The sequence below is a fragment of the Mustelus asterias genome, chromosome 27 (assembly GCF_964213995.1).
Source record: "Mustelus asterias chromosome 27, sMusAst1.hap1.1, whole genome shotgun sequence".
Taxonomy (NCBI): domain Eukaryota; kingdom Metazoa; phylum Chordata; class Chondrichthyes; order Carcharhiniformes; family Triakidae; genus Mustelus; species Mustelus asterias.
Genome location: NC_135827.1, coordinates 30070159 through 30097462, shown reverse-complemented (window position 1 = coordinate 30097462; position 27304 = coordinate 30070159). Strand labels below are relative to the sequence as shown.

General features: G+C 44.9%; 1 protein-coding gene and 1 non-coding gene across 9 annotated transcripts; one reads left to right on the top strand and one right to left on the bottom strand.

Moving 5' to 3' along the window:
* Positions 1 to 204: 204 nt before the first annotated feature.
* Positions 205 to 17813, bottom strand: fdxacb1 (ferredoxin-fold anticodon binding domain containing 1). 8 transcript variants are annotated; one of them, XM_078199188.1, is made up of 6 exons: positions 17549 to 17813; positions 10358 to 10545; positions 7919 to 8075; positions 5196 to 5399; positions 2756 to 2914; positions 205 to 1929 (listed from the first exon to the last, which is right to left on the bottom strand). In XM_078199188.1, the coding sequence occupies exons 1-6, from the start codon at positions 17758 to 17760 to the stop codon at positions 726 to 728; spliced, it is 2124 nt and encodes a 707-aa protein (XP_078055314.1). In that variant the 5' UTR covers positions 17761 to 17813; the 3' UTR covers positions 205 to 725. The 8 variants fall into 8 exon arrangements, with proteins under 8 accessions (XP_078055314.1, XP_078055315.1, XP_078055318.1 ...); XM_078199189.1 differs by lacking the exon at positions 17549 to 17813 and adding an exon at positions 12629 to 12732; XM_078199192.1 differs by lacking the exon at positions 17549 to 17813 and adding an exon at positions 11586 to 11632.
* Positions 17541 to 17704, top strand: LOC144480069 (U1 spliceosomal RNA). The gene has a single exon (XR_013495608.1). It is a non-coding gene; the product is annotated as a U1 spliceosomal RNA (small nuclear RNA).
* Positions 17814 to 27304: the final 9491 nt, after the last annotated feature.

Sequence of the window (27304 nt, the reverse complement as noted above, 5' to 3'; positions counted from 1 at the left end):
TGCACAAGAAACAATACTTTTCACTGTATACTAATACATGTGACAATAATAAATCAAATCAATGTTATCCATTCGTCCACCCAAATTTAGTTCACGTTTGGACAGTATTTTGAATTAATGAAGGTGACATATTATTAGGGGTAAATTGTGTGAGTAGCAGTGTAGGATGATTGAGGTGATGAATTAAGCCCATGGAACAAGAAGCACATTGCAAACATTGATGTTTATTTGCACAAATGTAGTTTTTCCTGTAATAACTGGTATCAAGAAACTTACTGAATACTGAGAGGCCTAGATAGAATGAACATGGAGAGGATGCTTCCACTAGTGGGAGAGACTAGAACTCGAGGGCACAACCTCAGAGTGAAGGGACGCTCCTTTAAAACTGAGTTGAGGAGGAATTTCTTCAGCCAGGGGGTGGTGAATCTGTGGAATTCATTGCCTCAGAGGGCTGTGGAGGCCAGGTCGTTGAATGTCTTTAAGATAGAGATAGATAGGTTCTTGATCAATAAGGGGTTCAGGGGTTCCGAGAAGATAGGAGAATGGGGATGAGAATCAGATCAGCCATGATTGAATGGCGGAACAGACTCGATGGGCCAAATGGCCTAATTCTGCTCCTATATCTTATGGTCTTATGATCAATAGTTAAGTGTGCGTAGTGCCAATCCAGCACTGCAAGAGGTTAAAGAAAACGCACACATTTGAAAGACTTGGTACAATTTCTTTTATCTGAGAGTTACTTGAAAGCTTTTCTGCAGTTCGTCTCGAAGTTTCAGTTGCATTTCCAATGCTTGCTGATAGGACAATGCCTTGTCACATGACTGGTATGTTAGCCGGTAACAGTAACTCATGCGTTTGGTTTCAGCGTGCCAGAAACTGTCAATCAGCTTCAGTTCTTTCACCGAATCCCGGCTTACTCGCCTTACAACAGCGTGGAGCTCCAACTCATCCGGTTTCCCATCGCCATCCACCCAGAAGCTGACATCATGTGGATAGGAGGGCGGGTGGAGCGAAAACCCACAAAAAGGTTTCGATTCTGATGCACCAATTTGGTTTAGGAAGCGCTTGTCAAACGTCCATAGCGTTCTCCAGTCATTTATGCGATACAGCACCATTGATAGTAGGTCAAGATTTATGGAAGTAACACAAATACTGAGTTCGCTGCTGCTCTGTTTGTAAGGAAGACAAAGCAATTTTGCAATCGTCAGCTCAGTAAAGTCTGGGTGGTTCACGTCTCGAAAACAAATATTCCAGCTTCTTCCGCTGTTCTCTTCGTTAAAGGTAACCGATCCTAAACCCTTGTCCACAGGTGCAGAGGGACTTGATGCTGACCTGATGAGAAATGAAATGGCACTCTCCACACAGCACATAAATAGGCCTAAAAAGTCTGGCATTGTTTTCACACAGCAAGCGCCAACTAAAACCATCTCATGGAATGCAGGCATCGCTTGCGGCGAAATCAGACACTTTCTGAAAACAATGCCACTGACCACATAGATTACTCCGGTTCTGAAGTCCGGCTTTTGCAAAACATCATAAGCGCATCCTGTCAGAGTAGGCCGGAGGCAGTACCTCCTGCAATCCTCGCTCATGTTGGCCACCCCAGCCTGTTTGGTTATACAGCAGCCCACGTTCTGCCCTGCCTCGTGCCCGAGCCGCAGGTCAGACATTTGCGCGGAAACGTCACAGCACTGAGTGTCGGTCACGTGTACCCACTCAGTGCTTCTCGATCTGTCCTCTTGACAGCCGGAACAGCTAACCCAATAAAGCTCAGCCTGACAAATGGTGGCATCAGTCTGAAGGCATTGCGTCGATAACAGAGGGTAGTTGTCCTCCAGTTCCTGTACGTTCGCTGTATCTGCAAGCTGCTTCCTCAACATCTCATCAATTATATTTACAGGGTGGTTTGAACCTTTCTGAAGAAAATTCCTGCAACGATCAACAACTCCATTAGAACAATCATAAAAGGCACATATTTCCACATTGATCTAACACGGGTTAAATATTTTAAACTAAAATGCGATAAATAAATGGTGCGACATTTCGATATAGGACAAGTGCTGGAAAATGGGATTAGCGCGACTTTCATTGTAGCTATTGTCATAGAAACCTTACAGTGCAGGAGGCCATTCGGCCCATCGACAACAATCCTACCCCATCCCCAATCCCCACAACCTCACACATTTACCCCGCAAATCCCTCTAACCTACGCATCCCGGGACACTAAGGGGCAATTTAGCACGGCCAATCAACCTAACCCGTACATCTTTTGAACTGTGGGAAGAAACCGGAGCATCCGGAGGAAACCCACGCAGACACGGAGAGAACGTGCAAACTCCATACAGACAGTGACCCAAGCCGGGAATCGAACCTGGATCCCTGAAGCTGTGAGGCAGCAGTGCTAACCACTGTGCCACCGTGGCGCCCACAGACTTGAGTGCTGACTTGATGGGCCGAAGGGCCTTTTCTGCACTGTACCACTCTATGGCTGCATTTGGGTCAAGTCTTTTCACTTCTGACTGCAAATGGGGCAATTCCAGCAACGTGAATGAATTTGTTTTCAGTGTTATGTTAATAGGAAAATTAACCAGTTTCATATTATTGGCTAATAATGCACTGCACAATTTTGCATGTTATTTTACATCTGTCTTGATATGTCACCTGCTCCGTAAATACTTTAAAAAACACACAAACAACACGGTTAAGCAGTGTCTCAAAATCCATATTTTTGCGACGTGTAGTTCTGTGACTCCACCTGTTTATCTTCTCAACAAGTTCCTCAGGGACGTGGAATGTGCAGTGCTCACTCCCAATCACGGTTTCCATAACAACTGGCTCTATCTCGCTGAAGGGCAGGCTTCTCGTGAAGACGTGGGTCAGAGCTCGGTCAACATGGAAGGATTTATCTTGACTCCTGAAAGGAAAGTGCAGTTTAACACACCTTTTGCAAGGGAAGGAATGTAATCAAAGCATTGTGAGAAATCTGCTCCTCATGACTGCACGTGGAGACAATAAATGATAGCTTTAGCTTCAAAGCCAACATTAAAGATGTTATTAAACTGGAGAGAGTGCAGAAGAGATTTACAAGAATGTTGCCAGGACTCAAGGGACTGAGTTATCGGGAGAGATTGGACAGGCGAGGACTTTTTTCTTTGGAGCGTAGGAGACTGAGGGGTGATCTTATAGAGGTGTGTAAGATCATCAGAGGCATGGATAGGGTGAATGCACAGAGTCTTTTTCCCAGGGTTGGAGAATCAAGAACTAGAGGTCACAGGTTTAAGTTAAGAGGGGAAATAATTAATGGGAGCCTGAGGAGTAACTTTTTTACACAGAGGGTGGTACATTTGTGGAATGAGCTGCCGAAGGAAGTGGTTGAGGCAGGGACACTGATAACATTTAACAGGCGTTTGGACAGATACATGGATAGAAAAGGTTTAGAAGGATATGGGCCAAATGTAGGCAAATGGGGTTAGCTTAGATGGGCTTTTTGGTCAGCATGGACCAGTTTCAGCCGAAGGACTTGTCTCCATGCCGGAGATTCTGTGATTCTATGATTAGCAGCATGACAGGAGGTGGCGACTATGTGGAGGAGGATTTGCCCACATAATGTAGGTTGATTCTTGAGTGTAGACTGAGGAAGTGCAGCATTGTCAAATGAGACGTTAAACCAGTGCATGGTCAGGTGGATGTTTAAAAAAAGAGCAGAATTTCCTGGTCAAAAATCATTCCACCTAAAAATAAATCTCAGTATTTTGAGTGGGACTTCGTCACATAAAGAATAGTCGCTCTGTTCACTGTCTGTGTAGCACTGGGATGTATAAATACAGATCCCTTTTAAAGACTGCTTCTAGATATGGCCATATTCTGTCAGCATTTTACATTATTCAATAAGATCTTTGGGAAGGGGGAAGTTTTAATCCAAGCATTTCAGATAAGTATTTCAAGTTTTTAAAGTTTATTTATCAGTGTCATAAGTAGGCTTACATAACACTGCAATGAAGGTACTGTGAAAGTCCCCTAGTCGCCACACTGCAGCACCTCTTTGGGTACACTGAGGGAGAATTTAACATGGCCAATGCACCTAACCAGCACGTCTTTTGGACGGTGGGAGGAAACCGGAGCACCGGTGCAGACACGGGGAGAACATGCAGACTCCGCACAGACAGTCACCCAAGCTGGGAATTGGACTCGGGTCCTTGCGCTGTGAGGCAGCAGTGCTAACCACTGTGTCACCGCGCCGCCCCAAGTATGTTAACATCTCCCATTTAAACAGTGGTCAATGGAATTTCAGATGTTGCTGCTCCAATCACCAAATGTCATCTATAGCATTGAGGGTTTTTTTTATTCATTCGTGGGACATGGGCGTCGCTGGCTGGGCCAGCATTTATTGCCCATCCCTTAGTTGCCCGAGGGCAGTTAAGATTCAACCACATTGCTGTGGCTCTGGAGTCACATGTCGGCCAGACCAGGTAAGGACGGCAGATTTCCTTCCCTAAAGGCCATTAGTGAACGAGATGGGTCTTTCTGACAATCGACAATGGTTTCGTGGTCATCAGTAGATTCTTAATTCCAGATATTCTCTTTTATTGAATTCAAATTCCACCATCTGCCGTGGTGGGATTCGAACCCGGGTCTCCAGAACATTAGCTGAGATTCTGGATTAATAGTCTTGCGGTAATAACATTAGGCCATCGACTCCCCAGTCAGTTATGTACTGACTGGCTACATCTTAATGTCCTGTCTCCCTGTTATGATATTAAAATGACCAACATTTTCTGAAGTTAGTTCAAAGTTTATTTATTAGTGTCACAAGTAGGCTTACATTAACACTGCAATGAAGTTACTGTGAAAAACTCCTAGTCGCCACACTCCAGTGCATGTTTGGGTACACACAGGGAGAATTTAGCATGGCCAATGCACTTAAACAGCACGACTTTTGAACTGTGGGAGGAAACCAGAGCACCCGGAGGAAAGCCACACAGACACAGGGAGAACGTGCAGACTCTGCACTGACAGTGACCCAAGTCGGGAATCGAACCCGGGTCCCTGGCGCTATGAGGCAGCAGTGTTAACCACTGTGCCACCGTCCAGCACCTGTATTTCACTTCACAGATATCATCAGGAGTAAGGAAACCATATTCAGACACAACTCATGCAAAATACATCGGAAACAGATTTGCCTGCTATTCACCTACCTATACCCGGTGCTCATGTAGCCATAATAATGCGTGCAGTCAAATGGCTGCACTTCACTCAAAATGAACCCGGCCCTCGCAGCCATGGCGACAATTTGCCAACTGTTGTGCCACTCCCGTGTTGGTTGTTCAGCAGCAGTCCCACCCTGACCCCTGCACAGGGTAACATGAACATCACCTTCCGCGGCTAGAATACCTGCGCAACTGCAAAAGATAAAAACCACAACAATATTGTGACTGCTGTCAGTGAAGCGAATAGCATCACCAGATCACCGATTCATTGTCCTACTTCAGTCATTCATTTCATAGAATCATAGAACCCCTGTAATGCAGAAGGAGTTCATTTGGCCCATCGAGTCTGCATCGAAAACAATCCCACCCAGGCCCCATCCCCGTAACCCCACATATTTAAAGTAAAAAGTTTATTTATTAGTCACAAGTAAGGCTTACATTAGCACTGCAGTGAAGTTACAGTGTCCCCTAGTCGCCACAGACCGGCGCCTGTTCGAGTCAATGCACCTAACCAGCACGTCTTTCAGACTGTGGGAGGAAACCGGAGCACCCGGAGGAAACTCACGCAGACACGGGGAGAAGGTGCAAACTCCACCCCGCTATCCCCTCTAACCTACGCATCCCGGGCACTAAGGGGAAATTTAGCATGGCCAATCAACTCAACCCGCACATCTTTGGAGTGTGGGAGGAAACCGGAGCACCCGGAGGAAACCCGCGCAGACACGGGGAGAAGGTGCAAATTCCACACAGACAGTGACCCGAGCCGGGAATCGAACCCGTGTCCCTGGAGCTGTGAGGCAGCAATGCTGACCACTGTGCCACCCGAAACCTGTGGACAATCAAGAGAAGCAAAAGGTGACACAATGGAAGCATGAATGACACTGTTTAAATTGGGAAAGCTGGGTGAAGGGCCGGTTAGCAATACAGAGGCAGCACGGGTGTGGGTTCAATCCCTGCAATGGCTGAGGAAGCTTTTCGGAGCTGAACATCTCACCTTGCTCCCTTGTAGAATCAGGATTGAAGTTATTATTAAGCAATGGACAATGAGAAAACTATGTAGAGGGAAAGGTTAAAGGCCAATGCCAAAATGTGACTAAAGTGGGACAACAACTCAGTGATTTGGTGATGTGAAGCTTAGATTTCAAGTGCTTGTAGAAGGAAAGGGATGGTCTTCTCTCTGTAAATCCATTTCAGACAATGCAGAGTATTGCTGAGTCCTGCTTGTTGAAATGAAGCTGGCCTCCCACTGAAGCTCCCAGACAAGTGGCCTGGATGTCTCACCACTTCGTAGAATCATAGAATCATAAAATGATAGTGCAGAAGGAGGCCATTCAGCCCATCGAGTCTGCAAAAACCACAATCCCACCCAGGCCCTATTCCCATAACCCCACATATTTACCCTGGTAATTCCCCGACACTAAGGGGCAATTTAGCATGACCAATCAGCCGCACATCTTTGGACTGTGGGAGAAAACCAGAGCACCCGGGAGGAAACCCACACAGACACAGGGGGGGAACCATGCAAACTGCACACAGACAGTGACCCGAGGCCGGAATTGAACCCCGGTCCCTGGCGCTGTGAGGCAGCAGTGCTAACCCACTGTGCCACCGTGCCGCCACTTCCTAGCCAAGGGTTAAAATTATCTCTTGGAAACGTCCAACAATTCCACCTAATTGGTGTCAGGCCAAATGCTTTGATTCCCTCTTTGTTTATTCCCTTGGTGTTTTGGGATCATTTGTAGGACAAAGCTAGCCAGACCGACATCTGCTAAACTCTTACATAAAGGCAAAACACTTCGGATGCTGGACTCTGAAACAAAAGCAGAAAATGCTAGAAAATCTCAGCAGGTCTGACAGCATCTATGGGGAGGAGAATAGAGCGAATGCGAAGCGTTAGTTCTATTCTCTCTCCACAGATGCTGTCAGACCCGCTGAGATGTTCCAACATTTTCTGCTTCAGTTAAACTCATAATTGCCATATTAAAAATATTCCAAGTAAATAAGCTCCATATTTATTAGAGTATGTACGGGAACGGAGTGGGAAACCTAAAAATCTGTTTTTCAGTTCAACAGCCTTTTTGATAATGAATGGCCATTGTTTGGAGAGAATTTTATGTTATTTCACCATATATGCACGTTCTAACATTTTATTTACAGATGACCTTGTGCTGCGTGTTCCTGAAAAAGTATTACTTTTAAGTTTATTTATTAGTTGGCTTGCATTAACACTGCAATGAAGTTACTGTGAAAATCCCCTAGTTGCCACACTCCGGTGCCTGTTTGGGTACACTAAAGGAGAATTTAGCATGGCCAATGCACCTAACCAGCATGTTTTTCGGAGTGTGGGAGGAAACTGGAGCACCCGGAGGAAACCCACACAGACACAGGGAGCAAACTCCACTCAGTGACCCAAGCCGGGAATCGAACCCGGATCCCTGGCACTGTGAGGCAGCAGTGCTAACCACTGTGCCGCCCCCTTGCATCGTTCCACTACCTTCCATGATCTCAGGCAGTGCTCAAGTGCTTCACAACCAATTAAGTAGTGTTGAGTCATCCAGACTTGAAACGTTGGCTCTATTCCCTCTCCACAGATACTCTCAGACTCGCTGGGATTTTCCAGCATTTTCTGTTTTTGTTTCAGATTCCAACATCCGCCGTATTTTGCCTTTAACTGGACGTTGCGGACTTTGATAGACGTCTTCAGAACTCACCTCCGAAAAAAATTAGCCAGTAGCTCTCTGTTTTTTTTCACCCCGGCCTTCCTGCCACAGTGAGGGAAATTGAAGATAATCCTGTCAAGCAGCCTGCTATTCAAGCGTGGACACTGCTGGAGGTTGGTACAATCCACTTGAAAGTAAACTTCTGCTCCTGAAGGACAATGGTCAAGGATTAATATGCTGTTGCAATCGCTTCCTGTCTATTATATTATGTGACAGGTTCTGAGCATCACTGAAACTTGTTTCATTAGCAAACCAACTGGAAGAGACTACCTTTACTGAGACTCCCTTTATCCCCCAATCCATCACGCAAACCAGCCTCCCATCCATTGACTCCGTCTACACTTCCCGCTGCCTCGGCAAAGCAGCCAGCATAATTAAGGACCCCACGCACCCCGGACATTCTCTCTTCCACTTTCTTCCGTCGGGAAAAAGATACAAAAGTCTGAGGTCACGTACCAACTGACTCGAGAACAGCTTCTTCCCTGCTGCCATCAGACTTTTGAATGGACCTACCTCGCATTAAGTTGCTCTTTCTCTACACCCTAGCTATGACTGTAACACTGCATTCTGCACTCTCTCGTTTCCTTCTCCATGAACAGTATGCTTTGTCTGTATAGCGCGCAAGAAACAATACTTTTTACTGTATGTTAATACATGTGACAATAATAAATCAAATCAAATCATTAATCCTCAAAACTGATTAGACATGCTGTTTTATGTTGCACCCAGCGCCAAGGTTACAATACACAATTAACCAATCATTATTAGCAGATAAATCATAGATCATAGTCACAGGGGCGAATTTTCCCCTTCCGCCAGCCATAGGAGTCGTAGCGGGCTAAGGGCAGACTGTGTAAAGGTCCAGTGACCTCCGGCTTTGGGGCAAGCGCGCTGGAAAACCCCACCCAGTGTTTTACAGCACAGAAAGAGGCCCTTCGGCCCATCATGTCTGCACCAGCCATCAAGCACCTATCTATTCTAATCCCATTTTCCAGCACTTGGTCCATAGCCTTGTACGCTGTGGCATTTCAAGTGCTCATCTAAATGCTTCTTCAATGTTGTGAGGGTTCCCACCTCTATCACCCTTTCAGGCAGTGATTTCCAGATTTCCACCACCCTCTGGGTGAAAAAGATTTTTCTCGAATCCACTCTAAGTCTTTGCCCCCTGGTTATTGACCCTTCTACTGAGGAGAAAGGTTTCTTCCTATCTACGTCCCTCATAATTTTGTACACCTCGATCAGATCCCCCCTCAGCCTCCTCTGCTCTAAGGAAAACAACCCCATCCTAACCAGCCTCTCTTCATTGCTGAAAGGCCTTAGCACAGGCAGCAGCCTGGTGAATCTCTCTGCACCCTTTCTAGTTCAATCACATTCTTCCCATAGTGTGGCGACCAGAACTGCACACATTATTAGATGAGTTGCTACCAGTAAGTTCAGCTACCATATTGCTCATCACAATTACTTCAGAAAAAATGTTCCTTAAGTTTTATTTATTTTTCCATTTCTCCTTGTTCAGCATGGAATTAAATAATTATGAATGCTGGTGCACTGTGGGCGGCACAGTGGCACTGGTGTTAGCACTGCTGCCTCATAGCGCCGGGGGCCCGGGTTCGATTCCCGGTCACAATTCCCGGTCACTGTCGGCGTGGAGTCTGCACGTTCTCCCTGTGTCTGCGTGGGTTTCCTCCGGGTGCTCTGGCTTCCTCCCACCGTCCAAAGGATGTGCTGGTTAGGTGCATTGGCCATGCTAAATTTTCCCTCAGTGTACCCAAACAGGTGCCGGAGTGCAGCGACTAGGGGATTTTCACAGTAACTTCCTTGCAGTGTTAATGTAAGCCTACTTGTGACTAATAAATAAACTTTAACTTTAAACTATGAACAGTGTTACTTCAATCTAGGCAATGTAATGTGGTTTAGGGGGATTAGCGGGGTAAAAATACGTGGGGTTACGGGGATAGGGTCTGGGTAAGATGCTCTATCAGCGAGTTGGGGCAGGCACAATGGGCCAAATGGCCTCCTTCTGTATCATAGGGATTCTATGATTTTATTATCTCCCTGTGTGGCTCATTGAGTGCGAGTTCCCCTGGAAACAGGCAATGGCCTGCCCAGCTGGAACCCATTAACTAAGCCTTTTATAAGGCAGGCCCAGGACTGGGCCTGCTGAACTCCTTGTTCCAAGCAGGGACTTATGTGGGTACAGCACGGTCATGGTTCTACTTTGCATTCTGTATATAAACTATGTTCCTTTTCAGTCGGGGCTTCCTGAGTTATTACACTTGCGAAATGAATTTAAATGAAAGATGCTACCAAACATTCACCAGTCTCTCTCTCTCTCTATTAGAGCTGCCGTGCACTTCAAATATTTATTTCAGATTTGAGTTTTCCTTTGATCACACTCACTGCATTCCGTCTCCAGTGCTGCTTCCTTACCTTTCTCTAACAAGCTGGTAATATTTCTGACTGCAGTTTTATTCTTCATTGTCTCTTTTTCACTTTCGTAGCAGGTTGCAATGATGCTGGTGTTTGCACCCACACGATCACACAGTGCGGCAGCGAAGGAAAAGTTCCCCTCTCCCACAAGCAAGGTGCTGCCTCTCTGCTTCATTGTCTGTCCGGGCCTGGGGAGACAACACTGGTTAAACATTTCAAACGCCTTCTCCAATAAATTAATAACCCAGACAAACTCAAAAACCGCTCTATCCATCACAGAGGAGTCGCCAATCAGTGAGGGAACCTTTATTCTCCATTCATTCCTTTCAGCTAAATTTTGTGCACGGTGGCACAGTGGTTAACACCGCTGCCTCGCAGCACCAGGGACCCGGGTTCGATTCCCGGCTTGGGTCACTGTGCCGAGTCTGCGTGGGTTTCTTCCGGGTGCTCCGGTTTCCTCCCACAGTCTGAAAGACGTGCTGGTTAGGTGCATTGACCCGAACAGGTGCCGGAGGGTGGCGACTATGGGATTTTCACAGTAACTTCATCGCAGTGTTAATGCAAGCCTACTTGTGACTAATAAATAAACTTTAACTTTAAACTATGTTATATGCAGATGGCTACTTCAATCTAGGCAATGTAATATTAAGTTGCTAAGTTATCAATTAGGTCGTCACAATAATTTTAAAGTTATTTATTAATGTAAACCTACTAGTGACACTAACCAAATCCCTCCATGGCCTCTTCCCCACCCAAACTCTTGTAAATAGTTCATCCAGCCCCACAACTCGCTCAGATCTTAATGTTTCTCCACCATTGGCAGCATTGTCTCAGTTGTTGAGAGACTACGTTCTGGGGTTCCCTCCCTAATTCTCTCCACCTCTCCTTAAAAAGCTGCCTCTTTCACCCAGGTTTCTTTGGGCACCTGCCCTGGTATCTTCTTACGTGGCTCTTGTCAGATTGTGTTGGACCCTGAACCTGCTGCCTGCCTCCCTCCCCTTGTCTCTGCCCAGCTCCCCCCAAGGAGGACACTTCCTGCTCTGCAATCCGCCGGCCCCTCGCTCTCCTCCAGCCAGCCCGAGCACAGGAACTTTCAAGCAGTGTCCGCAACTGCAGCGCAGACAGCGAGCCCCCCCCCGCTCCCCACTCTTACCCTGAGCCCCCCAGATAACAAGGAGCCCCCCGCACTCACTGCCGGGGTCTCTCCCCAAACTGTCCCCCAACCTACCCGCTAGAGAAACAGCGACACAAGCCGGCTGTGGTGAAGCTACACACCGCACTGCCTCATGGCTTATCCTACCCACTAGCTGTGATTCCAAACCACTTTCTGTCTTTGCTCTTCATTATTTCCAGCTGAATAATTTTTTTCAACCCTCTCGTTTTTCTTTATTCTTCAATTCAAGTTTCTCGCCCTCAAGTAACCATCCAAATCCCTCTGAAGATTTTTATTGAATCAGCTTCCATCACCTTTCCAGATGTTCTTGAGTCCACCAACTCTCTGAAAGATGATGGTCAAAGATGTTCCCCATAACCAGTTTGCTATTGGCACAAGACCCACAGTTAAAGTTTCTTTATTAGTCACAAGCAAAGCTTACATTAACACTGCAATGAAGTTACTGTGAAACTCCCCTACTCGCCACACTCCGGCGCCTGTTCGGGTCAATGCACCTAACCAGCACGTCTTTCAAACTGTGGGAGGAAACCGGAGCACCCGGAGGAAACCCACGCAGATACAGGGAGAACATGCAGACTCCACAGAGATGGTGACCCAAGCCAGGAATCAAACCCGGGTCCCTGGCGCTGTGAAGCAGCAGTGCCACCTTGCCACCTGACAGGTCGCCCACATCTGTACTAGGATGATTTCAAGGTGACCAGGTAGGAGTTGGTACCTGGGATGTCCTGACTGCTTGTATCCAGGCACTCCACTCAGCAGCCAGAACATCCCATATATCTTGGGAAGAGCAGAGGGCAAAGGAAATGAGCAGATGGTGGAGAGGATTGCCCACAGAAAATCACCTCAATCACGAGCCAACGCTCTTCATCTGTGCCAGCTGCGAAAGGAACTGTCACTCATCTATCTATAGCCTGTGTAGACCCAGGGGATGATACAGAAGTGACCAACGCCCTGGGTGCAGTCCATCATCTGTGGAGAGGGTCGGATGCCTAACAGTAACAGTCTCCGTTCCAAGGAGAACAGTCCTAATGTTTCCGACCTCTCCTCATCATGAACTCCCTCATCCCCTGTAACATCCTGATAAACATCGGCCGTACCCTCTTATTTTGCCCGAAGTCAGACGTTCAGAATTATCCACAATACTCCAGATGAAAATGCTGGGAATCAATACATCAGGCATGGTGGCACAGTGGTTAGCACTGCAGCCTCACAGCGCCAGGGACCTGGGTTCAATTCCAGCCTCGGGTCACTGTCTGTGTGGAGTTTGCATGTTCTCCCCGTGTCTGCGTGGGTTTCCTCCAGTTTCCTCCCACACTCCAAAGATTTAAGTTTAAAGTTTATTTAATTTAGTGTCACAAGTAGGCTTGCAATGAAGTTACTGTGAAAATCCCCTAGCCGCCACAGTCCGGCGCCTGTTCTGGTACAGTGAGGGAGAATTTAGCATGGCCAATGTACCTAACCAGCACGTCGTTTGGACTGTGGGAGGAAACCGGAGCACACGGAGGAAACCCACGCAGACACGGGGAGAGCGTGTAGACTCCGCACAGACAGTGACCCAAGCCAGGAATTGAGCTTTGACAAAGAGTCATCTGGACTCGAAAGGTCTGCTCTTTTACAGATGCTCAGTGAGAGTTTTAACAACAGCAGGTTAAAATCCAACAGGTTTATTTGGTAGCAAATGCCATTAGCTTTCGGAGCGCTGCTCCTTCGTCAGATGGAGTGTAAATCTGCTCTCAAACAGGGCACAGAGACACAAAATCAAGTTACCGAATACTGATTAGAATGCAAATCTCTACAGCCAACAAGGTCTTAAAGATACAGACAATGTGAGTGGAGGGAGCATTAAGTACAGGTTAAAGAGATGTGTATTGTCTCCAGACAGGACAGCCAGTGAGATTCTGCAAGTCCAGGAGGCAAGCTGTGGGGGCTACTGATAGTGTGACATAAACCCAACATCCCGGTTTAGGCCATCCTTGTGTGTGCGGAACTTGTCTATCAGTTTCTGCTCAGCGACTCTGCGCTGTCGTGTGTCGTGAAGGTCGCCTTGGGGAACGCTTACCCGAAGATTTTACCCGAACATTTACCCGAACTTACCCGAACATTTGCTACCAAATAAACCTGTTGGACTTTAACCTGGTGTTGTTAAAACTCTTACTGTGTTTACCCCAGTCCGACGCCGGCATCTCCACATCATGACTACCATTTTACAGATGCTGCCAGACCTGCTGAGATTTTCCAACATTTTCTCTTTTGGTTCGAGCCAGGAATTGAATCTGGGTCCCTGGAGCTGTGAGGCAGCAGTGCTAACCACTGTACCGCCAAGTTAGGTGGATTGGCAATGTTAAATGCGCTGGGTTACGGGGATAGGATGGAGGGCCTGAGAGTTAGTGCAGACTCGATGAACCGTATGGCGTTTTTCTGCAGTGTAGAAATTCTATGGTTCTGTGATGCCTGAACAATGTTCCATTGCATGATATCTTTTCTTTCATATTCTGTGCCTTTATTTCTACTAATATTATTGACCTTTTAATTATCTATTTTGATTCAATAATATGATAGCAATAAAGTTACTCCACACATTGGAGTGATGCCATTCTGTAATTTATTTCATTGTAAAATTCTGAAAGACTACCATTGAATCAGGAATCACCGAATGTCACAAAAGCATGGGAATTTTAAATTTAAAAAAAAAGAGAAAATGCTGGGAATACTCAGCAGGTCAGGCAGCATCAGGGAAAACAGAGTTAAGTCTTAAACGTTTTTCTCCCTTCAGATGCTGCCTGGCCTGCTAAATATTTCCAGCCTTTTCTTTTACTACCATCATGAATGTGGGGTAACTGACGTTTTAGATTTCCAAAGCTATCAGCGTATTAAGTCATCAGGGAGTGAATCAACAGCATGCGTTGTAATTCAGATGGATCACAGCCTCTCATCCGTTGACTCCATCTACATTTCCCGCTGTCTTGGAAAAGCAGCCGGCATAATCAAGGGCCCCCACGCAACCCGGACATTCTCTCTTCCATTTTCTTCCATCGGGAAAAAGATACAAAAGTCTGAGGACACGTACCAACCGACTCAAGAACAGCTTCTTCCCTGCTGCCGTCAGACTTTTGAATGGATCCACCATATATTAAGCTGATCTTTCTCTGCACCCTAGCTATGACTGTAACACTACATTCTGCACACTCTCCTTTCCTTCTCCCCTATCTACTCTATGAATGGTATGTTTTGCCTGAATAGCGTGCACGAAACAATACTTTTCACTGAATCCCAATACAACACACCCATTGACACTGTCTACATTTCCTGCTGCCTCAGAAAAGCGGCCAGCATAATCAAAGACCCCCCCCGCACCCCGGACATTCTCTCTTCCACCTTCTTCCGTCGGGAAAAAGATACAAAAGTCTGAGGTCATGTACCAACCGACTCAAGAACAGCTTCTTCCCTGCTGCCATCAGACTTTTGAATGGACCTACCTCACATTAAATTGATCTTTCTCTACACCCTAGCTATGATTGTGACACTGCATTCTGCACTCTCTCCTTTCCTTCTCTATGAACAGTATGCTTTGTCTGTATAGCGCGGAAGAAACAATATTTTTCACTGTACACTAATACTTTTGGCAATAATAAATCAAATCAAATCAAATCGGTTGTCCACAATTGGAAGACCGTGTGTGACTCATTTTACAGGCTCTGTGATGTAATTCGCAAAAGAACTGGGTACCTGGGCAGTCACTACTTGCCCGTTACCAAGACAACCAATACATCGTTGCTCAGGTTAATTGCAGAGCATCACCCAGAGAGCTGCTGAGCTCGGATGAGACCCGCATATCGCCACCATGACATCCAACAAACCGCAGTTATTCCTCTCAGATGACGAGTTGTGCCCACTTTACCCGAATCGTTTGCACAATGAGTATAGTCCTGATGGGGGCAATCGCTATACTCCGCAAACTCTCATCGGAAAGTGGTTCGAAGAGAGGATAGGGATCGATGAAATCAGGAAGATGAAGCCTTTACCGACACAGGTGATCAGTGTTTTATTTGGTTTCCTTCCCCGTTGTAGACTTGGTTAGTGGGTATGGAGAGGAGCTACTTGTTTCCTTTCTCTAAGTTCAAACAGAATTCTGAAAAGAAATTGTCTGGCGGGGAGTGATAAAGTTTACAGTCCTATTCATCAAGTTAACCTTGATATTCTTTGAGAAATGCAGGATTTATCTTGGGTCTATACTCGCTGGAGTTTAGAAGAATGAGGGGTAATCTAATTGAAATATATAATTTTTGATTCAGATTTGATTTGATTTGATTTATTATTGTCATGTATTAACATACAGTGAAAAGTATTGTTTCTTGCGCGCTATACAGACAAAGCATACCATTCGTAGAGAAGGAAACGAGAGAGTGCAGAATGTAGTGTTACAGTCATAGCTAGGGTGTAGAGAAAGATCAACTTCATGTGAAGCAGGTCCACTCAAAGTCTGGTGGCAGCAGAGAAGAAGCTGTTCTCGAGTCGGTTGGCATGTGACCTCAGACTTTTGTGTCTTTTGTATCAAGGTTCTGAAGGGGCTTGTTAGGGTGGACAATGGGGAGATTGTTACCCTCTGGCGAATCAGAACAGGGTGAATGCGAGCACGGTTTGATAATAGGGGCTGGGCATTTCGGACTGAGAGGAGGAAAAATTTCGCTACTCAAGAATTGTGAAATCTCTATCCCAGTAGGGTTGTGGATGCTCCATCTTACACTGAGATGACAGATTTTGGCCAAGTGATGAAGCAATATGAGGCGGCACGGTGGCACAGTGGTTAGCACTGCTGCCTCACAGCGTCAGGGACCTGTGTTCGATTCCCGGCTTGGGTCACTGTCTGTGTGGAGTCTGCACATTCTCCCCGTGTCTGCATGGACTTCCTCCGGTTTCCTCCCACAGTCCAAATGATGTGCAGGTTAGGTGCACTGGCCATGCTAAATTCTCCCTCAGTGTTACACAAACAGGCGCCGGAGTGCGGCGACTAGGGGATTTTCACAGTTACAGAAATTGCAGCATCAATATAAGCCTACTTGTGACATCAATAAATTTTTTTAAAGGATTTGGGGAGTGGACAGTAAGATGGAGTTGAGGCAAATCAGTCATGATTATCTTGAATGGCAAAGCAAGCTTGGGGGACCTGCTCTTACATCTTATGTTCTTATTTGACTATGTTGGCTAAAGGGATCAAGGGATATGGGGGGAAGGGGGGAATCAGGATATTGAATTTGATGATCAACCATCAAAATGAATGGTGGAGCAGGCTCGAAGGGCCAAATGGCCTTCTCCTGCTTGTAGCTTCTATGTTTCTATGTTAGCTGTGTATCAGTGGTAGCGCGCTCACAGAGTCTCACAAATCTAGGCTAGCATTCCAGTGCAGTACTGAGATTGCAGAAGAGCAAGGGTGATCTCTGAGTGTCCTAGCCAATATTTGTCCCTCAACTCAATAAGAGAATTGGGATAAATGTTGTGATAGAGTCAAGCAGAGACTGAACAGGGTAGAGCATGGAGGGAGAAAGCACAACCAGCCTTTGACCTTGTAGATACTGGTATCTTAGAATTATTTTTGAAATTACAGTCTCGGATTTTGCAGTGGTAATGATGCTTCAGCTGTCAGTGTTCAGTGTGATTTCTCCACTGAAACTGACAAGAGTTGCAGAACTGAAAATGAACAAAGAAATGTAGAAGTAATTCTTTGACTGCCCAGAGGGTGCGCTGTTGAGGCACCGCCCTTGAAGGACAGGTAGCCGAAGGCGGTTCATTTCCTTTTAAGGGTAATATGCAAATAGACATTGGGACGTTCTATCAACACAATGCTGACTACAGAGGAATGGTCAAACATTTATCAGAATAATATGGAAGGATGGGGGTACTTTAGTGCAGAAAATGCTAAACAAGACGACAATCTGGCGTTTGAACTTCAGTAAGTATGACTGTAAGATGTAACGTTTGGTATCGGCTGGCAGCCTGTGAGGCTTTTCAAGCATACTTACCTGGCAGGGGTGTAACTATGATCATGCAGGTAGTTCGCCCAGGACGAGGCTAGCCCATTGCACTTCGGGTGTGCTGACGCCTGCGATGTCCCCAAATGCGGGATACTCGACTGCAAAATTTGTGGTAGTGGGGGACTGCGTTCGCGCTCTCCCCTGGTTTCCAAATCAAAGATAGAGATTTGTTCTTGCATATTCCAAAAGAGGGCGCTCATTTGAGTGCCAGCATCTCCACATCATGCTCATTTGTGTCGCAGCTTCCGTATTCAAACACATAGGACGGTGATCCGCACATTGTACGGTGGGGGACTTTGAACACATTCGCTCACTCTCAATTAATACATCCCCTCTTCTTTGATTTCAAAAATCGTTAAAACCCAAAGTATTTTGCTTTAATAAGTTTATTTATTAGTGTCTCAGGTAGGCTTACATTAACACTGAATGAAGTTGCTGTGAAAATATTCAACCACTTTTAAAAAATGTGTCTTTTACGTCCTTTGTCATTTTCTCATTCACACTGCTTTCCTCTCTGCTTGTGTGGTCTGGTATCATTTTCATCGTAAGAAGTCTTAACAACACCAGGTTAAAGTCCAACAGTTTTATTTGGTACCAAATAAACCTGTTGGACTTTAACCTGGTGTTGTCAGACTTCTTACTGTGTTTACCCCAGTCCAACGCCGGCATCTCCACATCATCATTTTCATCATCATCAGGTGCAGGAGGTTTAGGAGGGATGTGAGGAAAAAGTTTTTTACCCAGCAGGTGGTGATGGTCTGGAATGTGCTGCCTGGGAGGATGATAAAGGCAAGTTGCTTCACATTGCTTTAAAAAGTACCTAGATGAGCACTTGGCACGTCGTAATATTCAGGGCTGTGGGCCCAGTGCTGGTAAATGGGATTAGGTGGGAGATCAGGTGTTTCACACATGTTGGTGCAAACTTGATGGGCCGAAGGGCTTCTTCTGCATTGTATGATTCTACGATTCTACGGACAGAAACTGAAAGTAAACAGCAGCCTGTGAAACACCCTAACAATATCACCGTTAAACCATGTGATCAGCTCTTAAAGCAATCATACATAGAACAGTACAGCACAGAACGGGCCCTTCGGCCCATGATGTTGTGCCGAGATCAAGCTATCCCACTCCCTATCATCCTGGTGTGCTCCATGTGCCTATCCAATAACCGCTTAAATGTTCCTAAAGTGTCTGACTCCACTATCACTGCAACAATGACTTAACATCTGTCTCCCTTTACTTCTGTGGTCGTGACAACAAATTATTACAATGTTATACATAGGATCAATAATATTCCAAACACGGTATTATGCATCATTATACACAGCCAATAAGAAAAGTTGACAAGGAAGATGGTCTATTCCCCTTTGGTTGTATATGACATTCTGGAATTTAGCTGCTCTTGACCCTAGAAGTATTATTTGGAACTTCTGTAGTCACGTCTTTTCTTGGAACTAATTCTGCATCATTCTCATAGTAGCTGAGACACAATCAGGCAACTCAGATTCAACTAAGTCTTCCGTGGTAGTATTCACAACATGAGGGACTAAAGAAGTTGGTACTTCTGGAGATGATTCTGAGAAATAATTTTGAGCATTTTGACAACAATTGGTCATCATGGTGTCATCAAATTGTACCTGTTTTCGCTAAAACTATGGCTGGTCCCCAATTACACAGTAACACTCGATCTCCTTGTTGACATGAATGAATGAATGGAGTGTTGTTTTGCCTTCACTTCTCATCTGTGTGTCGCCGTACCTTCATTGTCGCTGGGCCAAAATCCTGGAACTCTCTTCCTAACAGCACTGTGGGTGTACCTACACCTGAAGTGTTGCAGCGGTTCAAGAAGGCAGCTCACCACCACCTTCTTAAGGGTAACTAGGGATGGGGAATAAATACTGGTCCAGCCAGCGATGCCCACATCCCGTCAATGAATTATAAAAATGGGGGAAAAAGTCACCGATGTCCACAAGCCATGAATTAATGGGAAAAAAACTGATAATATTTTGTCTCTAACTTTTCACCTTGTGTGCTATTTCTTGGTACAAAATGTAACCGATTAGATAATTAAATTTTTCATATCACAAAAATGCTGACATTCTCAGGAGTAGAATGTATTAAATAAACACAAGAATTATTGATACATTTAACTTGTTTTACTTGCAGTACGAACATGTCTATCGGACAATATATGGGGATTCCTATAACAAAGAAGAGGAACAGCATAGATGTAAGTGATATTAGATGATTAATCATACACTTAAAAATGTAAGCAAGTAACCAATCAAGTATCTCGTGTTGCAATTGAAGAGGGCGGCATGGTGGCACAGTGGTTAGCACCGCTGCCTCACTGCGCCAGGGATCTGGGTTTAATTCCTGGTTGGGTCACTGCCTATGCAGAGTCTGCACATTCTCCCTGTGTCTGCATGGGTATCCTTCAGATACTCCGGTTTCCTCCCACGCTCCGAAAGACGTGCTGGTTAGGTGCATTGGCCAGGATAAATTCTCCCTCAGTGTACCCGAACAGGCACCTAGGCGACTAGTAGATTTTCACAGTAACTTCAATGCAGTGTTAATGTAAGCCTACTTGTGACACTAATAAATAAACTTAAAAAAACATTTTGAGATCAGCTTTACAGCTACTAATTGCAAGGCCCCTGTATTTTGAATTTGCAATGTTCATAAAGTTTCCCCAAACTCCCACAATTAACTTTTCATAGAATCCCTACAGTGCAGAAGGAGGCCATTTGGCCCATCGAGACTGCACCTACAACAATCCCATCCAGGCCATATTTCGGTAACCCCACATATTCACCCTACTAATGCCACTAACCTATGCATCCGGGGACACTAAGGACCAATTTAGCACGGCCAATGCACCTAACCCGCACATCTTTGAACGGTGGGAGGAAACGGGAGCACTCGGAGGAAACCCACGCAGACACAGGGAGAACGGGGAAACTCCACAAAGACAGTGACCCAAGCCGGGAATCGAACCCAGGTCTCTGAAGCTGTGAGGCTGCAGTGCTAACCACTGAGCCACCATGGTGCCCTTAATCTACCAAGCGATTGTCAACCTATATGAAACCTTGGGATTCCCTGGTGCAGAAGAACATTGATTGAGCGAATGACCACTAATGATGAAACGGAGGTTGCAAATGCCAGGAGAATTCTGGTGTACAAAGAGCTGAGAGTGTGTAGGAATGAAAGACATAATTAAAATAACTTGGGGAAGGGCCAAGGAGTAATTTGAAAACAAGAATCTAAAGTTTGAAATTGGCACAGTGGGATAAGAGACGTTTGTGGCATTTAGAGATGATGGGAGTATCTAGAATGCTTCATAGATAAGCGGCACGGTGGCACAGTGGTTAGCACTGCTGCCTCACAGCACCAGAGACCTGGGTTCGATTCCAGTCTCGGGTCACTGTCTGCGTGGAGTTTACACGTTCTCCCCGTGTCTGTGTGGGTTTCCTCCAGATGCTCCGGTTTCCTCCCACACTCCAAAGATGTGTGGGTTAGGTGAATTGGCCATGCTAAATTGGCCCTTAGTGTCAGGGGGACTAGCTAGGGTAATGGGGTTATGGGGATAGGGTCTGGGTGGGATTGTGGTTGGTACAGACTCGATGGGCTGAATGGCCTCCTTCTGCACTGTAGGGATTCTATAATAAATTGAACACGCATCACTGAGCTTTCTCTTTAATGCAATAAAATCATTGCTGATGTGTAAAATGTTCAATACTATAGTTGCCTGGCAAGTATGCCAGTTGTAACATCATGTAGCCATGTTTTTCTGTGAGCCTGGCTTTCTTACATATTAGAAAATATGGTGTTGCAGTAACATTGTCAGTAGCCCACAGGAAAATATATTTGATGCCGTGTATCCTCTAATTGGTGTAATAATGTTAACTATGCAAATCTGGCTGAGTTGGCAGGCCAGTAATAAGGGAGTTAAGATAAACTGTGGAGGGGTTAGAGAAAGATTGATGTTCAGACCTGCAACTTGGGCAGCACGGTGGCACAGTGGTTAGCACTGCTGCCTCACAGCACCAGGGGACAATGTTTGATTCCAGCCTTGGGTGACTGTCTGTGCGGAGTTTGTACATTCTCCCCGTGTCTGTGTGGGTTTCCTCCGGGTGCTCTGGTTTTCTCCCACAGACCAAAGATGAGCAGGTTTGGTGGATTGGCCATGCTAAATTGCCCCTTAGTGTCCAAAGATTTGCTGGTTAGGTGGATTGGCCATGCTAAATTGCCCCTTAGTGTCCAAAGATGCGCAGGTTAAGTGGATTGGCCACGCTAAATTTCCCCTTAGCGTCCAAAGATGTGCCGGTTAGGTGGATTGGCCATGGTAAATTGCCCCTTAGTGTCCAAGATGTGTAGGTTAGGTGGATTGGCCATGGTAAATTGCCCCTTAGTGTCCAAAGATGTGCAGGTTAGGTGGATTGGCCATGTTAAATTGCCCCTTAGTGTCCATGATGTGTAGGTTAGGTGGATTGGCCATGGTAAATTGTCCCTTAGTTTCCAAAGACGTGCAGGTTAGGTGGATTAGCTATGATCAATATGGGTGATTATGGAGTTAGATTGGAGAATTGGGCCTAGGTAGCGTGCTTTTTTGGAGGGTTGGTGCAGACTCGGTGGGCCAAATGGCTGCTTCTGCACTGTAGGGATTCTATGATTCTCTGATCTACAAATTAAACTATTTTTGCAAAACAAGGCATGATTAAGTATCAAACCAATAACTTCTGCTGTGGGTCTATTTGAAAAAGGATCAAATCCAGAGTGTAGAAAGACTTAGATCTCTGTCCCTTAAATAGTGATATAACATTTCAACTTGGCTCTCCAATTCAATCTCCCCACCCCATTTCCATTTATCCATTTGTGCCAGGTACTGAATTTAAATCTTTGGAGTGGTGCAGGTTATGTGATTTAAAAGGTATATGTGAGACACTGTCAGCTATGCGCTTATCTGCCTGTGTGCAATTACACATTGCAATGCTGTACCTTACCTTACTGAGAAATGCATGATAAAAATAAGTTAGCAGAAAATAAACTTTGAACGTCACTGTGTGTGAAATGATTCTTTCCTCCAGTATTTGAAACAGAGCCTCATGTTTATCCCACGCATCAACCAGAATTGGATCCCCCTCATACCAAAAAATTTGCAAAGAGCTGCTATATGCTGGACTACGTGGATCCTGCACTCCTCACCAAGTCTCCCGCCTGCACAGACCTGAACACGGTGAGAGAAGAGCAGCTACAATACTGTGGACCCCCTGCTCCTGCGGGTGCAGAGGAGACTGCAGACAAGAATCAGTTATGTGGCTCCTACATCCCTCTAAACCCTTGGTCACAGATAGATTGTAACGCAATGCAGAGCGAGGCATTGGAAGTTCCTGGATTTTGTGGATATCACCTTCCTACTAAGTTTCCTTTAGGACTGTGCACGGCTAGATTTTGTGAACCCTGCAAGCCTACTATAGCTCCTTCAGGACCGAGCCTGGCTCCTTGCTGTGCGCCCTCCTCCATTCCTTAAAGGCTGGACTTGTCTGCAAATCAGCGAAGGATCAAAACGTTGAAGACTGCAAGAGAATAAAAAGAGACCTTTTGTAAGAGTGGACTGAAATGGCACATGAATAAATAAGGAATGATATACCTGATGTGCTGACATATGCGATTATTTACGATATAAACAATCTGTGACTCAGCCTATGAACAAGTGTCAGAAACAAGTAGTGACTGTATATCGAGATGATGTGGAGTGATGAACTTGAACTACTTAGAGCTATCAGACTATTGAATCCATGAGGATTGGGAACAGTTTAAAATTCAGTAAAGGAGGACCAAGGGATTGATTAAGAAGGGAAAAATAGAGTATGAAAGTAAGCTAGCGGGGAAGATAAAAACTGTCTGTAAAAGTTTCTATAGATATGTAAAGAGAAAAAGATTTTAAAAAACAAATGTAGGTCCCTTCCAGTCAGAAATGGGAGAATTCATAACGGGGAATGAAGAAATGGCTGAGGAATTAAATTTGTCCTTTGCTTCAGTCTTCACAAAGGAAGACATGAATAATGTACCAGAAGTGCTGAGAGAAACATGTTTTAGTGAGGACCTGAAGGAAATCAACATTAGTGGATAAATGGTTTTGGGGAAATTGATGGGATTGAAGGTGAATAAATCTCCAGGTCCTGATAATCTTCATCCCAGAGTACTTAAGGAAGTGGTCCTGGAAATAGTAGATCCATTGTTGGTTATTTTCCAAAATTCTTTGGACTCTGGAATAGTTCCTACAGATTGAAAGGTAGCTAATGTAAGCCCACTATTCAAAAAAGGAGGTAGAGAGAAAGCAGGGAACTGTAGACCAGTGAGCCTAACGTTGATACTGGGGAAGTTGCTAGAGTCTATTATCAAGGATTTCATAACTCAGCATTTGGAAGACAGTGGTATAATCAGACAAAGTCAGCATGGATTTACAAAAGGGAAATGTCGTTTGCCTAATCTATTGGAATTCTTTGAGGATGTAACTAGTAAAGTTGACCGAGGAGAACTAGTGGATGTGGTTTATTTAGACAGTCGGAAGGCTTTCGACAAGGTCTCACATAACAAACTACTGTGTAAAGTTAAAGCACATGGGATTGCAGGTAATGTCTTGCGATGGATAGAAAGCTGGTTAACAGATAGAAAGCAAAGAGTTGGCATAAATGGGTCTTTTTCTGATTGGCAGTCAGTGACTAGTGGGGATCAATGCTAGGACTGTTCATATTATATATTAATGATTTGGAAGTGGGAACTGAATGTATTATCTCCAAATCTGCAGATGATGCAAAGTTGGGTGGGATGGTGAGCTGTAAGAAAGATGCAGTGATGCTTCAGTGTGATTTGGACAGGCTGAGCGTGTGGGCATCTGCATGGCAGATGCAGTATAATGTGGATAAATGTGAGGTTATCCACTTTGGAAGCAATAATAGGAAGACAGATTATTACTTTAATGGGTGTAAGTTGAGAGAGGTGGATACTCAGTGAGACCTTGAAGTTGTTGTGCATCAGTCGCTGAAAGTAAGTGTGCAGGTAGAGCAGGCAGTAAAGAAGGCAAATGGTATGTTGGCCTTCATAGCGAGAGGATTTGAGTATCGGGATAGGGATGTTTTGCTGCAATTGGTGAGGTCACATCTGGAGTATTGTGTGCAGTTTTGGTGTCCTTATCTGAGAAAGGATGTCCTTCCAAAGAGGGAGTACAGCGAAGGTTTACCAGGCTGATTCCTGGGATGGCAGGTCTGTCATATGAGGTGAGACTAACTAAATTGGCTAGGATTATATTTGTTGGAGTTTAGAAAAGTGAGAGGGGATCTCATAGAAACTTATAAAATTGTAACAGGGTTAGACAGGGTAGATTCAGAAAGAATGTTCCTGATGGTGGGGGAGTGCAGAACCAGCGGTCATAGTTTGAGGATAAGGGGTAAACCTTTTAGATCTGAGGTGAGGAGAAATTTCTTCACCCAGAGGGTGGTGTATGTGTGGAATTCACTACAACAGAATGTAGTTGAGGCCAAAATGTATTCTGATTTCAAGAAGAAATTAGATATAGCTCTTGGGGCTGAAGGGATTAAGGGATATGGAGGGGAAGCGGGGATCAGGATATCGAATTTGATGATCAGCTGTGATCAAAATGAATGGTGGAGCAGGCTCGAAGGGCTAAATGGCCTCCTCCTGCTTCTAGTTTCTATGTTTTTATGGTGCTTTGAGCCCAAACAGTGAGTTAGATAATCTGCAGCAGGGGTGGGTTACTCCATAAATTCCATCATAAAAGCCTCTCTGCATCCTCCTTACAGCTTCAAGGATGCTTGCATTTCTACCACTTGTGTTCCTGCAGTAATGTGGCAAAGAGATTCATTATCCTTTGGAAAAACTGCATAAAACATAACTTTACCCCTACAACCTGTTTGGATATTTGTTCACTCGGCGTATTGAATGATTGCTTTTTAACCAAAGTTCTGATGTTAAATAAATCAGAAGCTAACGATTGTCTGATTTTTGTTGAGGGTGTTATGCAGCACACCACACTTGTTTTGGCCTAAATCTCCCTTTTTAAAAGCTTGATCTTATAATTTAGTGATGACAATGATATTTTAACTTGTTGATTGGTCATGATAAATTACCCCTTAATATCAGGGGGATTAGGAGGGTAAATATGTGGGGTTACGGGGATAGGACAGGATCTGGGTGGGATTAAGGACTGTGCAGGCTCAATGGGCCAAAGGGCCACCTTCTGCACTGTAGATTCTACGGTCTTGTAACTGAAGGTTGTGAGTTCAATTTTTCTGGTACATTATTTTGTTAACGTTAAACCTACATACCATTAAGATTGACTTGTGTATTTTTTCTAAGGCTGCGATAAGAGAGGTGTAGCAAACTGTGAGAGCAACATTGTCCCAAAACATTTTTTTCCAACATTACATTTAAATTTTTAACTTTTAGCTATTATTTCACCGTAGATCCTGCTTTGACTGGGGCGGGGGAAGCAGGCTTGAGGGGCTGAGTGGCCTACCCCTGCTTCATTTCCTGTTATCTAAGGCAATGAACAGGTTCTGTAAACTGGCCTTCTGGCAGGGACAAGTGAGAGGTCCCGTGACCTGATGGGACCACACAGCTAAGACAATAAAATTTGATCTGGCATCAGTTGTAAGATATAGCGATTTCTCTTAAAAGTAGTGGAAGTTGAAAGTCTGAAATGAACAGAAAATGCTGTAAGCGGTTATCATCTGAAAGGGGATAAGATGGATGAGAAAGACTGAGGCTCTTGTGCTTATTTCTGGAAGCACAGACTAGTTTTAATTTACACCATTAATTTTCGCCCTCTGACTTCAGCACTTAATTCTCATTTTCCATTTCTGACGGCAGAGGACAGTTGCTCTACATTTCCAATTGTCCCTTTGCCAACTTTCAAAAGCCCTGTGTAATATACCAACTAATCACTACAATCAGATAGAAGTACATCCCCTCTCTATCTCACTAACAATTGCTCAGTCAGAGCACTTTTCAGACAGCTAGGCCTTGGTTTCGGAATTCTTTGTTTGATGTGACCTAGAACATTCACACATCCAGCTAAAATTTATAAAATGGTCTGCTCCAAAAAATAACTTGGAAAAGCAAACTGTAAGAGGGCGGTATGGTGGTTAGCACTGCTGCCTCACAGTGCCAGGGGTCCGGGTTCAATTCCCGGCTCGGATCACTGTCTGTGCGGAGTCTGCACGTTCTCCCCCGTTTCTGCGTGGGTTTCCTCCGAGTGCTCCGGTTTCCTCCCACAGTCCAAAAGACATGCTGGTTCGATGCATTGGCCGTGCTAAATTCTCCCTCAGTGTACCCGAACAGGCGCCGGAATGTGGCGATTTTCACAGTAACTTAATTGCCGTATTAATGTAAGCCTTACTTGTGACACTAACAAATAAACTAAAAACAATTATGCACAACTAAAGATGTCATTGCACTAAAATGCACGGATCTGACACTTTCAGCAGTCGCTGTATTTGCTTTTATTATCTGATATTTTCTTCCTTGGTTTAGCTCATGTATTCCTATTAATAGCTACGTCTTGTCGTGACTAAATGCACCCATGACATTTGTTACTATATGTTTTATAATCATTGACAGAATGCTAACAATTGATTACAGAGATAATATTGAATGACTGCAGATAAAAAGCCTTTGCTCTGTTCAATAAAGAGTGTATATAAATGACGTTTATGTAGAAAC